The sequence below is a fragment of the Rhagoletis pomonella genome, unplaced genomic scaffold (genome assembly GCF_013731165.1).
Source record: "Rhagoletis pomonella isolate Grant_MI unplaced genomic scaffold, Rhpom_1.0 Rhpom_scaffold_00012, whole genome shotgun sequence".
Taxonomy (NCBI): Eukaryota; Metazoa; Arthropoda; class Insecta; order Diptera; family Tephritidae; genus Rhagoletis; species Rhagoletis pomonella.
This window is the reverse complement of record NW_023458566.1, coordinates 553,532-567,707: the sequence shown is the minus strand read 5'-3', so window position 1 is coordinate 567,707 and position 14,176 is coordinate 553,532. Positions and strand designations below refer to the sequence as shown.

General features: G+C 35.7%; 2 protein-coding genes across 3 annotated transcripts in view; both read left to right on the top strand.

Annotated features, from left to right (window-relative positions):
* Positions 1 to 14,176, top strand: part of LOC118747658 — a 389,115-nt gene that overhangs the window by 9,542 nt on the left and 365,397 nt on the right. The window lies entirely within an intron of this gene.
* Positions 1 to 14,176, top strand: part of LOC118747514 (insoluble matrix shell protein 4-like) — a 41,769-nt gene that overhangs the window by 1,250 nt on the left and 26,343 nt on the right. The window contains exon 2 of the mRNA XM_036481565.1: positions 1,017 to 1,268. Within this exon, the coding sequence (XP_036337458.1) occupies positions 1,017 to 1,268 (252 nt within the window). The remainder of the gene's footprint in view (positions 1 to 1,016; positions 1,269 to 14,176) is intronic.

Here is a 14,176-nt window from a genome sequence, read left to right as displayed (position 1 = left end):
AAGGAACTGCTTGCTGGCTGCTCGTTTCAGAAGCGTGCACAGCGCATATCAAAAGTCGTCAAATGTCAATCAACAAAGCAAAGCAACAATGATGCGATGCGGACGTTGACGATGAGGCTGACACTGAAGATGATGTGGATAAAGAGATGACGAATTTTGCAGCAAATTGCAAGTGCGTGCGTCCATTGTGCGCCAGTCAGTCAGTCAGTCAGTTGCGGCGCTCATAATCAAACTGAAAACAGCTACACATGTACATGTATAGATTCATATATACTCGTGCATCAGTTGTTAGTGAGTGCATGCCACAGAACACTTTGAAGTTCATTTTGTGCCAAAGTATCTACGTATGTACGTAGTTAGTTAGTAGATGGGCGGCTAATGGAAAAAAATATGATTTCCTATTGCAAGTGACAAGTGGCAATGGGAAAAAGTTGCTTGCTTATATGCAATAGCAATAATAGCAACAGCAACAAGGAGTTGCTGAATGAAATTAAAACCGAAAGGGTTGCCGGAGACAAACTGTCTGTTTATGTGCTTCAAAGAAAGTCTGTTATACTATATATTAAGAAAAGTATTTTTTTTATTTTTTGGATTTTTTTTTAAGGAATGAACAGAAAAAAAAACACAGCGTTAACGCGAAACTTCGCTGACAGTCGTTCAAACTCTGACACTGACAGTGACGCTGACAATATCAGCAGTAAGCATGCAGAGACACTACTTACACACATATAAACTTGCATTAAAGAAGCATGTACTCTGTGTCAGCGGAGGAGAGTGAAACTGTAGAAATCGAAATTAAATGACTTTGTCAACAAAGCTGAAGTTTTATTACTTACTCAGTTTTTCTACATACAAACTAATATATGTATTTGTAACTAACTGTATGTATGTATGTATGTATGTATATAGATTTTTTAGCAGCGAACTTCGGTAGGATGAGACTTTGTCAAGGATGAAAGTAATGTTTCTTATTTTTTAGCATAATTGCAATGATAATTGTCATATTGTAATTGTAGATAATGGAAATGGCAATGGCAATGGTAATGGTAATAATAAAAGTAATGGTAATTGCAATAGTAATGGTAACGGTAATTGTAATAGTAATGGTAATGGTAGTAGTCATAATATTGGTAATGGTAATTTATATGGTAATTGTAATGGTAACAGTAGTAGTAGTGGTAATAGTCATAGCAATGGTAATTGTAATGCCAATGGTAATGGAACTGATAATTGCAATGGCAATAATGACGGTATTGGTATTGGTAATGGTAATGATAGTGTCTATGGTAATGGTAATGGAAATAGTAATGATAATGGAAATGGTAATGGTAGTGGCTATGGTAATAGTAATGGTAATGGTAAATGGAAAGGATCGACAGGAAGACATGGGATCGTAGAGTTTAAATGCTGACCGGTAGGCTCAAAAATTATTTAAAGAACTAATAGGACACCAATAAATGTTTCAAAACCGAGGCAGGTTCCTGTAAATACGAAGAAGTAAATCTGGAATTCCATTTCAATGTCATTAAGAGGTGGCGCGATTGATGAAGAATCTCCTGCGACCAATGGTATACCGGCAGAGCTGTTCAAAGGCTGTATCGGAGAGCTGAGATAGGTAAAGACACACTCGAGGAAAGAAGCCTCAGTTTTCTTTAGCCCCCATACGGTGTGAAAGACTATAGACTTTCATGAGTCAACTAATGGGGCATTGTCTGTGTGGCTTCAGGCCTGGAAGTTCCACAATTGACCAGATTTTCTCAGTGTTAACTCCGGGAAAAGAACTAAAATAAGTAAATGGACATACACCACAATTTCTTCTTTTTTAAAGCCTCATTTCGTAGTGCGAAGAGAAGTTGCGTCTATGACGATATGTCAAAATTTTTACATACATGCTAAACTTATATATGTAGTTCCTCGTCCAAAGTGCCATTCGTTCCTTTTGCCCGCCTGCTGATTTTGTCCTGCCCGGCCTGCATGCAAATGTCGCATGTCTCAGAGTCTTGCCAATTTACTCATTCACTCAGAGTCACTCGCGCAACATCTTTCACACACAGGGGTGCATTAATGCAGACGTCATTGTTGACATTAGTAATTGTCATTCATCTGTTTCGCATTTCGCTTTTGCTTATTGCTTTTTATTAGTTCAGTTTTTACTGCACTTCTACATTAAAGCACTTAACCTTTCCTCGTTTTCTTCGGCCTTTTCTCCAACTTTACAACCGTGGAGAGTTAACATAAATTCTAATTTTTCAACAAAACTTTTGTTTTCGTTGCAGCTGTCATTTTAAATGTCTCTGTATTACAAACTATTCTACTGTCTGCTAAATTTAAGTTGCCTGCATTGAATGATGGATGGTCTATTTGTTTGCATGCATAAATGGCTGACGGTTCGTTCGGCTTGTTTGCTGGTTGGCTGCTCACAAGGAATGTGACGATTTTAATGGCAGTTTACTTATTTTTTTTTTGTGTTTAAGTTTTATTGTGTTTTTTAATTCTGTAATATCAAAGTATACATAGTAGACAATTTGACTTTTTGAACTTGGATATGTCTGGTTTATTACAGAAGCGATTGCTTAATGGACATTGTGGGAATGTGTTGATGTCGTGGATTACGATAATTTGTTAATGAAGATGGATGGGAATAAATGTCAAAGAATTATAATTCGGTAAATACGATTACGCAAGTCTTAAGCAGAATAATTCTTGATGAGAATATTTGCTTTTTTACAAAGAGCAAAGATTTGTTTTTCAAAGTTTAAATTCCTGAATAAGGAAATCCACACTGAGAAAATAGTTTAGTAATGTTAACTAAATACATGTTTTTCTTTCGACACATAACACATATATTTAGCTGACTCTTTTATCATTGCATATACTGAATAATAATGAAATGGTTATAGTAAAGTTTTTCCAACTTAAGGAGGCTTTTGTGATCGAAGGCATAAGTACAAATTATTTGCATACTATACTGAAATCAAAATTTACTCACTGCTAGCCCCACTGCTCTTGTTTTATTTACCATTTATAATGGTTAAAATCATATTTTACGTACAGTTTGCTTGATACATATTTTAAACATTTCCGTTTTTATGAAGCTTTCAGCTAGTCACCTAAACATGAAAAGCTTTTTTTACTTCCTGGGCACAAAACAGGTTTTGCTCCATCAGCTGCTAGAAGAAAACTTCCCTGACGGAAACTCAACAGAGGTGGTTGTTACTTCCCTCCAGTACTGCTGGAGTCAATCGCTACTTTTGAACCGCTACTGCACCGACTCCTAGGTAAGTAGCTACTCTATTAACCCGTGGTAGTGCACATGGTAGTGCAGAGTCGAACCAGTCGTAAGTAGAATAGCGAAAAACTACGACAGAGGGCGCGCATAAATCACGCAAGCGACTACTTTAGTAACTCCCGGTAGTGCAGAGAGAGCCGATGGTGACTACCGCCTAGGACATTGCCTTGTAAAAGTAATCGATGAATTACACTGCAAGTAGTCGGTCGGTAATTGACGGTGTTTATCAGGTAGCTACCGATTCAGCAGTCCTGTAGTCGCTCCCCCGTACTGCAGAGTTGGATTACTTTTCAATGGAGCAAACTGACTATCTTAATATTGGGATGTCCAAGGCAGTAGTCAACTGTCCGACTCTGCATGGCTTTTGACCGTTTTCCTAGTTTTTAAGAGCCTTGGAGGTTTTTTTAATCTTAGCACGTCGTTTAATCAATAAGCTACAAAATAACTTACTGGAAAATCTGTGAAGGACTTTGGCAGGACATGGAATTGACGCGATACGTTCGAGTTTGTCGATAAATATCGGTAATTTGATAAATATCGATACCTCCATGAATTTCAAAAACACTAAAATCCGATAATTCAACAGAAATCGATAACTCGACAAATTTCAATAGCTATCGATAATTGGGCGTTTCTAGGACTCGATGAATCTCGATAAACGAGAAATCGATATATCCTGATATAAATCGATACATCGAAAAAAACTCGATATATTTCGATAACTCTATATACTTTAGAAATTCCAAAATCATCTATTCGATAAACCGGAAAATTTCGGTAAATCAATAATTATCGATAACTCGATAAATGTCGTCATTCCAACTTGATAAATTCCATGGATTTGACAAATTTCAATAGTCCAATAAATTTGTGTAACTCGATAACGATCGGTAAATTTCGACAATTAAGTGTCTGTGTCTCTGTAAATTTCGACAACTCAATACACAATGATCGATTTCCGATAACTCAGTAAACATTGACAACTCGATGAATGTCGATTATTTTAAACTTCGATGGTTTGATAAATTTCGATAACTTTAAACTCCGATGGCTCGATTAATTTCGATAACTTCATAACCGAATTTTTGGTGACTGGATTTGTTTGATTCTTATAAAAAAATTTTCGGTAAATTTTCTTAATTCTTCTGTATTTCTCATTGCTTTAATTTTCATCTTTATCTTCAATTTTGCTTTCACTTTTTTATCAATTATTTCTTCATCATCATATTTATCTTTATCACAAAGTTTATTTATGCTATTAGTATGTATATAGCTTATGAAAAAGTTTCCCTCCAGCTTTGCGAAAGTCATCTAACTTTCTTAAAGAACTTTCGGGCTTTCTTCTGTCGGGCAGCTTCCTTTACTTCAGGGCTGTCTGCAGTTTTCAAGAAATGTCAGAAAAAATATATTTCATAATTTCTGTTGCTTGAAAATATGCTTTTTTAGAATTGTATATTACATAGTTAGTAACAGCAGCGCATAATGCTCGTTTTTCTTTAAGTTAATTTCTTAATTAAAGCAAACAAAAAATGCTTAGAAATAAGCCTTTTACTTATATGCTTTGTACATATGTATGGATGTACGTGTGTGGATACTTAAGTCTATGAACATATCGAAGCGAATATTTCATAGCCAACCAAACCAACCAAACATTTTCTTTTGCTTTAGTACTTTAGTAGACAACTCGCTGTGTTCATATTTACGCACAATTGACTTCAAGCCACAAACCTATTAAATGGATTTTCAACTTTGTATGCAGATATTACTAATTTCCAAACAATCCACCCATACGTAAATACATATGCATGTACATATGTAAGTATGCATGTAAGCCAAGAAGTATGAAAGTTTTCTAGACCAGAATAAGCGTACGACGGGCACGCAATGAAATAAAAAACCACACAGTGGGGTGTTGCAACTAACACCAGACTTGACACTCACCCTAGACGACGACATACTAAACACCATATACATATGTACACACAGAGCAATTTACTTACATACATACTTACATGTGTGTATAAACAACAAATGCGAAAAGTTTATGTAAGTGCAACAACTTATGGTATACATTACAGTTATGTGCGGCAATAAGCAAACGAAACAGACGATAATTACACGCCATTTCGACTTGTATGGCTTCTTAAGTACGCATGCAACATGGGGCGGTCGATACATAAAATGCGCAAAAGGACATGCAGCTACTTGTACGTACATATGTATGTATGTATGTGTGTATATTTGTACCTAAATAAGTAAGTATGCATGTGCGCTAAAGTAGTTTTTGATATGTTGCGAGTTTATGCCCGTTCGCATATGCTGTTTTGCAATTTTGCGCCACATGCGTCTAGACGTGCGTAGACGGCAGCAAATTCATGCAGTTGAATGAGCATTTTTGCTGCCTTAGTGCAAGATATGAGGCAAGTAAGTGTGAAAGAGGACTAAATATATGCTTTCTGCTAACTATTGCGCCCACTGCTTCACCCACACATAAGTGGCTGTCCGCAAAAATCAAATCGCTGTTAAGTCTGTAATCCATGTTTGGCCTTCAGCGCGCGCGGCGGTGAAGTGGTGGTGATTGAAGCAACATTAATTGATATCCTGTCGCGTCATTGTGGCCTGCGTCGTCGGCGACTTAGTTGGACTCAATAAAATATTAACAACCAATTAGTTGTGTCCATTTGTGCTGAACGAACGCAAAAATATGAAAATGTATTAAATGAATAGGCCATGGCCGGCAGTAAAACGGAAATGGCCAAAAGTGTTGTACAAATTCCGAATTAAGCAGATATTTGCCTGTGTTGCTACGTTGCGCTCTTGCGCATTCAAATCTGCCAACTGCCACATATGTATGTATGTACGTTAGGGTGGTGCAAACAAAGTAAAATCGGAATTAAAATGCTCTCACCACCGAGGATTGTTCTATACCCAAATTAAATGTACCCCTTTTTTATTTTGAAAAAAAAAGAAAAATATTTACATAGAGTTCGCTCAGAACGCTCAAAGGTTTTCGTAAATTTTATATGGGGAAAAAACCACTTTTCGCAGAAGTGGTATAGAATTCTTGAAAATCCATATTTTTCGATCGAAAGACTCTCTTTCTCTTTCCAGTACAGTACCCAATTATTTAGTTTTTTATAAATGTGGGTGTTAGTTAGTATATTTTTGGAGGTATTTAGAAAATAGGTAGAGTAATTGATAATCTTATAACTCGAGTCTACATATCGCATAATTTCTTCAAAGATGTAAATATTTAACTTATCTTATCAATTTAACTGAATTAAATTTTTCAAATAGGTGGAAACCCGCTTTAAAAATATGTTCGATCGTAAACGTTCTTAAACATCTTTAGTTTAACACCAGTAAAGCATTAATTCATTTATTTTATTAGTTAAAATGAAGGAAATTTTCAAGCAGGTGGCAACCCTCTAAAAAACATGTTTGACTCTAAGCTTTCTTAAATCTCTTTAGTTTAACACCAGTAACGTAATATTTAATTTATTTTGTTAATTTAAATGAATGTATCTTTTCAAACACGTGGCAACCTCCTCAAAAATATTTTCGGCAGTAAACTTTCCTAAACCTCTTTAGTTTGATATCCTTATTGCAATATTTAATTTATCTTATTTACATGAAATTAAAACTTACAAACAGGTGGCAACTGCCCACGAAAAATTTTTCGGCTGTGAGCCTTCTGAAACCCCTTTGTTTTGACAGCCACATTGCTATATTTAATTTATCTTATCAATTTAGCTAAACTGAATTTTTCAAACAGGTGGCAACACTTTTTTTCTTCTATATTTTAAGTTAGACCTCAGGCCATACTTCGGTGAAACTAGCAATAGATTCTATGCATTAGCTTGCGAGTGATGCGCGTACAAACATACAGACAAAAATTCTAAAAATTGTTGATTTTGCTTCTGTTGCTCTAATAAATACCACCCATAGATATTAATTTTTCTTTAATACCTATAATGTACAGAAATCGGCCTGTTACAATTTTATTATATGTATAGGTGGATATGGATATTTCTGCGCGCTTTTTGAACCACCCTATTATACAAATACACCCATATATGTATGTATGTACACATGTGTACACTCACCAAGCACCGTGGGTGGTTTGTGTGATCAGATGGTTGGCAATGATGATTCTCAGCGGTAAGAACGGAAACAAAAATGCAAAAAAAAAATGTCCAAAAGGCCTTCAATAAAATTTATAAAAATTGCATATTTCATTGCCAATTCCATGTAATAATTTTTAGCTGTGCAGCAAGGCAGCAATTTACTGGCCACATGCGGCACACTTTAAACTGCATTTTTGCATTCATAAAAGCGCAGCTGATGTGCCCGCCAGCAGTGTGAGTGTTAGTGTGCGTGTGTGAGTGTATGTGTTCGCATTTGCTATTTGTGCACGTCTGTCAGTCGTAAAAATTGCAAATTTATGCTAATCGACACAAACTTGTCACAACTACAACCATCAGAAGCATCAGAAATGCCAGCGCACGGCGAGTGAAACGGGCGGGCGAGAACAACCAATGGAAACGTATGTAGTAATTGCCATTAGCAGCGCGTACCGCCAATACCGACACCATCACCGTCACTTCGTTTGTTTACCAACTGCATTGCTCCACTACATATATGAAGCCTGTTTTCGCAGCGCCTCGCTCGCCTGCTGTTTATGTTCGAACGAACGAATTTTTATTTGATTGCAGTCCTGTCGCATGATGCTCATATTAAAGTGAGTTATAGTTGGCAGCTTAGTTTATGCTTTTGCATATGAACATGAGCACATTCGAATGCTGCTATCTATCTGCACAAATGTTGCCATATTAACTTCTAAATTAGATTGGTGTTCCAGGTTGAGGCTGGGTAATGAGGAAACTACGACAAAAAAGAAAATTTGAAATTTAAGTGCGAACTTTCACATAGAACTTTTTTAACATTCTTTTTCTATTAACTTGTAGAAAGAGGGTGATACATATTAGCAGAATGTGATAAGCCATTTCAAACTAACTTTCACGTCAGTAGATTGCTAGGTAGTAGAGCAGCAACTGTTGGTATTCCACACAAAGTTGCTACCAGCTTACGACGAACAAAATGCGGATGGCGTTAGAGTCCTTTCCTTTTTAAGGCCCAAATTCAGTGAAGCTTTATTGATATCAACGATCTTCGATCTTTTTATTTGAGTTTGGTTATATCTGGAGTTACCTATCTTGTACTTGGAGGAAGGTCGCCGTTGTACTATTTCACCAATGGTGCAACCTGCCCACTGAAGTAGCTAAACTATCCAGACGTATTAGTTTAACTTCCTTCCCTTTTAGGACCGTTGAAGGACCAATAAACTATACTCAGTTTACCTATGTCAAAGGGAATTTAACAAAATCTGCCCTACCGTATCTACTTTGTTCAAAGAACGATCGCAAAGTGCTGTGCGGAAGCTTTCCCTACAACACCTGTCGCTGCACTGGATGCACTGATAAACCTACCGTCCCTTAAAATTGTTATCCACGGAAAGGCCCTCAATGCCACCTGTTGGCTGTAGAGAAATGGGTGCTGGTATTCTACGAGTACAGCGCGGAGTGAGGCGTAAATTGCTGGGGACAGAGACTTAGACTTTAAGGCCTTTGCTGAAGAAGACTACAATGTCGAATTTCCAGAGGCTGAGTGCTGGCTTTACAGCAATACTGAGACTGGGCTGACACATTATTGAATAATGCTGATGGCTCCCAAACTATAGCAGGGTCAGAATCTGGAATGTACAGCCAGCGTCAAAAATATGAATACCCTGACGTTCAGACGATTTTATTTATTTAATTCTGAATTATTTTGCCAAAAGCAGTAATTATTCGAAAGCCGCGCCGAAGTACCTTAGTACGTGTGTACTCATTATTTATTTATTATTTTTGAAGTGAAACTTTTTTAGCGGCGGTTGCTTGGTTGGGAGTAAATTGACAAATTCAACGGAAATCGCACACGGAAATGGTTGAGGCTGAAACAAGTGCTTCTTGAGTGTATGCACATGGTATTAATTTAACAAAAAATTTGCTAATAAACTAATAAAAGGTTAAAGAATAACACTTAGAAAAATACCAATGCAAGAACGAAAGTAAATGTGAGTACGTACATTGATAAAGAAAAGGATAAAAGCAAAGGTAAAAATAGAAACGAAAACAAAGATGCGTAAAGATAAAGGCAAAAATGAGGACTAGGGTAAATTTAAACCCTTTACTTTTATATGTATATAATGGCAAAGGTGAAGGGGAATATGTAGATGAAGAAAATGATAAACATAAAAGTAAAAACATAGATAAATATAAAGAAAAAGATGAGGATGAGGATACCGATAAAAGTAAAGATTAAGATAGAGGAAGAAAAATTAAAATAAAGGTAATCATAGAGAAATAGACAGATAGAGGATATAGACAGAAACACAGACTCAATCTAGGAACTATTTTGGTATTTTAGAGATTCTCGGAATGCTCGGGACTTATCGATATTTTGATCGGTTTTGTTATCGATATTTTTATGAATTTGGTTACGATATTTTTTAATTTTTGCTACCGATTTTATTATCGCTTATTTATCGAATTTGTTATCAATATATTTTTATCGGTTTTGTTATCGATATTCTTATCAATTTTTTAATCGATATTTTAATCGATTTTACTACCAGCACTATTATCGATTTTTCTATCGAAATTTTTATCGGATTCGTCATCGATTTTGTTATCGATTTTGCGATGGATTATTTAAAGACTTTCTTATCGATCTTGTCATCGTTTATATATCGATATAGGGTAATTAAACGCTAGTTTTTCTTAGAAGGTAGGGCAATCGACAGAGCTACTCATAAAGTTTTCAACAACAGAGCAATCGACAAAATCAAATTTGGGATATAGGGACTTTAAAGCGAAAAGCAGACAACGAGATTCATATGGTGGCTTAGTTAGGTTAACTAAAGTTCAGTGAGCAAAGAACAGTTTTGATGTAAACTTTTTGAATTCGTTCTATTCGGCTTATATTCGAGGCAATATATGCTCTTCAAATAAAATAAGCATAGTCAAGCCTAGATTTGCTAGCGTAGTGTATAGCGACTTCAGTGTATACGGGCCCGAAAGCGCAGAGCTGTTACGCCGGAGAAGCTGAGTTCCGAATCAAAGTAGGTAAACACCCAAGTCCTTAACCTCGGTAACATATATGAGGGAAACCCCAGGAGGAGTGAGACATTTGTTAACATTCCAGTTAAAACGATTGCGAGCGCACCAAAATACAAGATTATCGAGTTCTGACTGAAGAACAAAGGAGTCTTGCAAGTTTTTGATTCTTGATTATATTTTAAGATCATCTGTATATAGCAGAAATTTAGAAGTTGGGAAACATGAGTCGATAAGTAATGTAAATAACAAAAGTCCTAAGATGCTACCCTGAGGTACGCCTGAAGATACAACAAAAGGATGGGAAGAGACATTATCTAAGGCAACCACACAGAGTCTTTTGCTCCGATAAGACTTAATCCACTCAAGAAGAGTGGAATGAAATCCTAAAGCCGATTATTATTATTATATACATATAAGGTAACACAAAAAAAAATAAATAAAAACAAAAACGTAATCAAAATTGCCCAAAGCCGTTAAAACCATAAAAATTTGTGTAAAAAATTGTCTACTTAGTTAGCTGACAAGCCCTAATCCAGGTAAGATTCAGTAGTATTTATTTTCGAGTTATACATATTATTGTAATTTTCATTGTGAATGTGTTTCAGTACGTTTATATAGATATTCAAAGCATCTCCTCTTCAAATGATAATTTTTGCAATTCGGCATCATCTATATGTAGCACGTAAATACATTTAATCGAATATACTTAGGTTTAAGCAATGTTTGTCGATGTTTTATTATTGCACGTTCCCAATTTGTACGAGTAGTTTGCACCAGCTGCTACCTGAATTGCAAATTGAAATTGAAATGAGCAAATAATTGCATGGAAGCATAACGTAGACATATATACATAAGTACTTAGTAAACATGGTAAGAGTATGTATGTACCTTCATGAATACACAGAACCATAAGTACAATTTAAATATTTGTATGTATGTAAATTAAGGTGGTACCAAATAAGTAAAGTCGATTCTAGTATTCTTCTATATCGAAAAAATATACCTCTATTTTTTTATTTTGAAATCAAAAATTATTTAGAGCTCAAAGCGGTCAAAGTTTTGCTTGTATTTTTTTATGAAAAAAAACTTATTTTCGTAGAAATGGTATAGAGTTCTTGAAAATTAATATTTTGCGGTCGGAAAACTCTGGTTATCTTCAGGAGACTTCCAGTAACAATACCCAATTGTTTATATTAATTACTAAAGATTTTTTATTTATCACCCGATTGCTTTTTTTGGCATTTTCTGGGGGTTTTGGCGGACCTATAAAATATAGTTACTATGACAAATTTGTTAAATAAATAATTGGGTATTATTAATGGCAATCTCCTGAAGAGAAACAGAGTTTACCGATCGAAAAATAGTTATTTTCAAGATTTCAATGCTATTTCTACGAAAAGTGTTTTCTCCGATATAAAAATACATGGAAAACTTTGAGTGCTTTTAGCGACTTCTAAATATTTTTTGATTTCAAAATGAAAAATAAGGGTATATTTTTTCGGTATAGAAGGATTCTGGGGGTGAGAGCATAAAAATTCCGAGTTTACTTTTTCACATGCATTTTTGGACCACCCTAATGTACATATATATGCACACAGATGCTTTTGATACGAGAAAATTTGTTAATAACAACGCTCAGTTTTAAAGAAGTAAATATGGATTCTGAGAGTATGCCAAAATATGAATTAAAGCAAAGCACTTTAAAAACTTTTATATTGCTGACCTTATATATTTATCATTTATGGTATTTTCTCCAATAATAATATTAATTTGTATGTATGTAGATGCGCCATTTGCGAAATATTTTCATCAACTTATATGCTTGACTGAGTGAGTACACAATTCCCAAGACTCAAGAAGAGCATTTGCTTAGAGTAAAAGCTAAGGACTAAACGATCTTTTGCCAATGTTAGAAGACAGTCTTTCAATACAAACTAGCAAGAGGAACTCAATCAACTAGTGACGTGTTATTTCAGTACTAGAATAGAGTACTGTACTAACGTACTCTAGTTTCAGTTCAGGGATCTTGTTGCCTTGCTGTGAAACACTTTTGGGGCTTCATTTGTGGCTAGCTAAGATTCTTCAATTAAAAAGTATACAACTCTCGTTATTTACTCTGGCATATGTAAGTTGCATAACGCTACAGTCACTGCTTGGGAATGTAATATAGTACTATATAGAAATATTGCGAGAGAAAGGAATGATATAAAGGGTGATTGACTATACGTAGTCGGAGCTTTACAAGACAAGAATTCACTTAGATAACACTGGATCACAAATTTGTGTTTTTTGTTCACCGGATGTCCCTATCCAATTCTATGTAGATTCAATCATTGATTCCGAAAGTCGAGTTGACTTTTTCTTCTATGGGAAAGTTTTCGAGGTATTTTGAATTTACCGTTATTTAGCAGAAGAAAAATTATTCCACTTAGGGCCAAAGTCACAGTGCGTAGTTAACTCAGAATCGGAAGTTAACTACAGATTTTCAGTACAAAAATCTGTAGTTAACTGCCGATTCGTATATCTTACGAATGAACTAAAAAATTTTAATAGGAAATACGGAAATAAAGAAAATCGCCATAAACCGTATATACATCACTTTTCGGTAGGCCTAATAGTTTTTGAGAAATTAATTAATTATTCGATATTTTTTGTTATTTGGTTAAAAAATTAAAAAAAAAAATTACATTTTAACAGCGAAAAATTTACTCATATTGACATACATGGCGTATGAGTAATGATTAATTAACTTCTCAGAAACTATTAGGTCTATGGAATGTATGGACATACAGTTTATGGAGCATTTTATTAGCTTTCATTTCTTCGTAAGATATACGTGATTACGTGGAACAATTTTTTCTGGCTAAGTGACGGCAAATCGTAAATAACTCGAAACAGGCCTTACTGGTCATTCTTCCGTCGAGAGTCGACCGGAACGGGGAACTTGATACATCATCTCAGCACCGATAGCTCCAAAATGGAAGGCGGTTTTAGAGCAGGCGTTTACTCTGAATCCCTGGAATTAAGAAGATCAATTTATCTGCCCGATTTTGCAAGTTATTTCCAGGCAGAAGCATTCGCTATTACTGAAGGCTGCCGTCTCCTAATACGTAGGGGTTTACGTCATGGTGAGCGCGTAGAAAAGCGGCCATTAAGGCCTTTGCGTCTTTGACAACAAGCTTAGAAGTCATCAAAGAGTGTAGGACTATTTTGAACTCAGTATGTAGACAGCTCGATATAGATTTAGTTTGGGTCCCTGGTCATCGCAACATTCGCGGAAACAAAGCTGCAGACGTGGCAGCCAAAGATTGTTCCACATTGGTCTCGACCGAGGATCGGATCTCACCCCCAATTGGAACCTTATATAGAGACATGTTTTCAACAATCTTCAGAAATCGGCTCAAAGGTGGCGCCGTTTGTTGCTACTCTCACTGGGCACTGGCCGGTTGGTTCTGTAAAAGCTGCAGAGACGAAAACGAGGAGGAAACAGTAGAGCCTCGTGTTTGCAAATGTCCAGCTTTATCATTATTATTTGGCCTTCTGAAGGTAGCCAGAACCAAGGAAGTGTAGTTTTAAGTAACACTGTTTTTCAAGGTTTATATAGAAGCACCCTTTATATGTATAGTATGAGTATATTCACAATGAAAGCAATCGCTTCAAATGTACAAATATACATACGAACATGAAATAGCCTGACTACCCACATTGTTAAAGCAGATATACTATG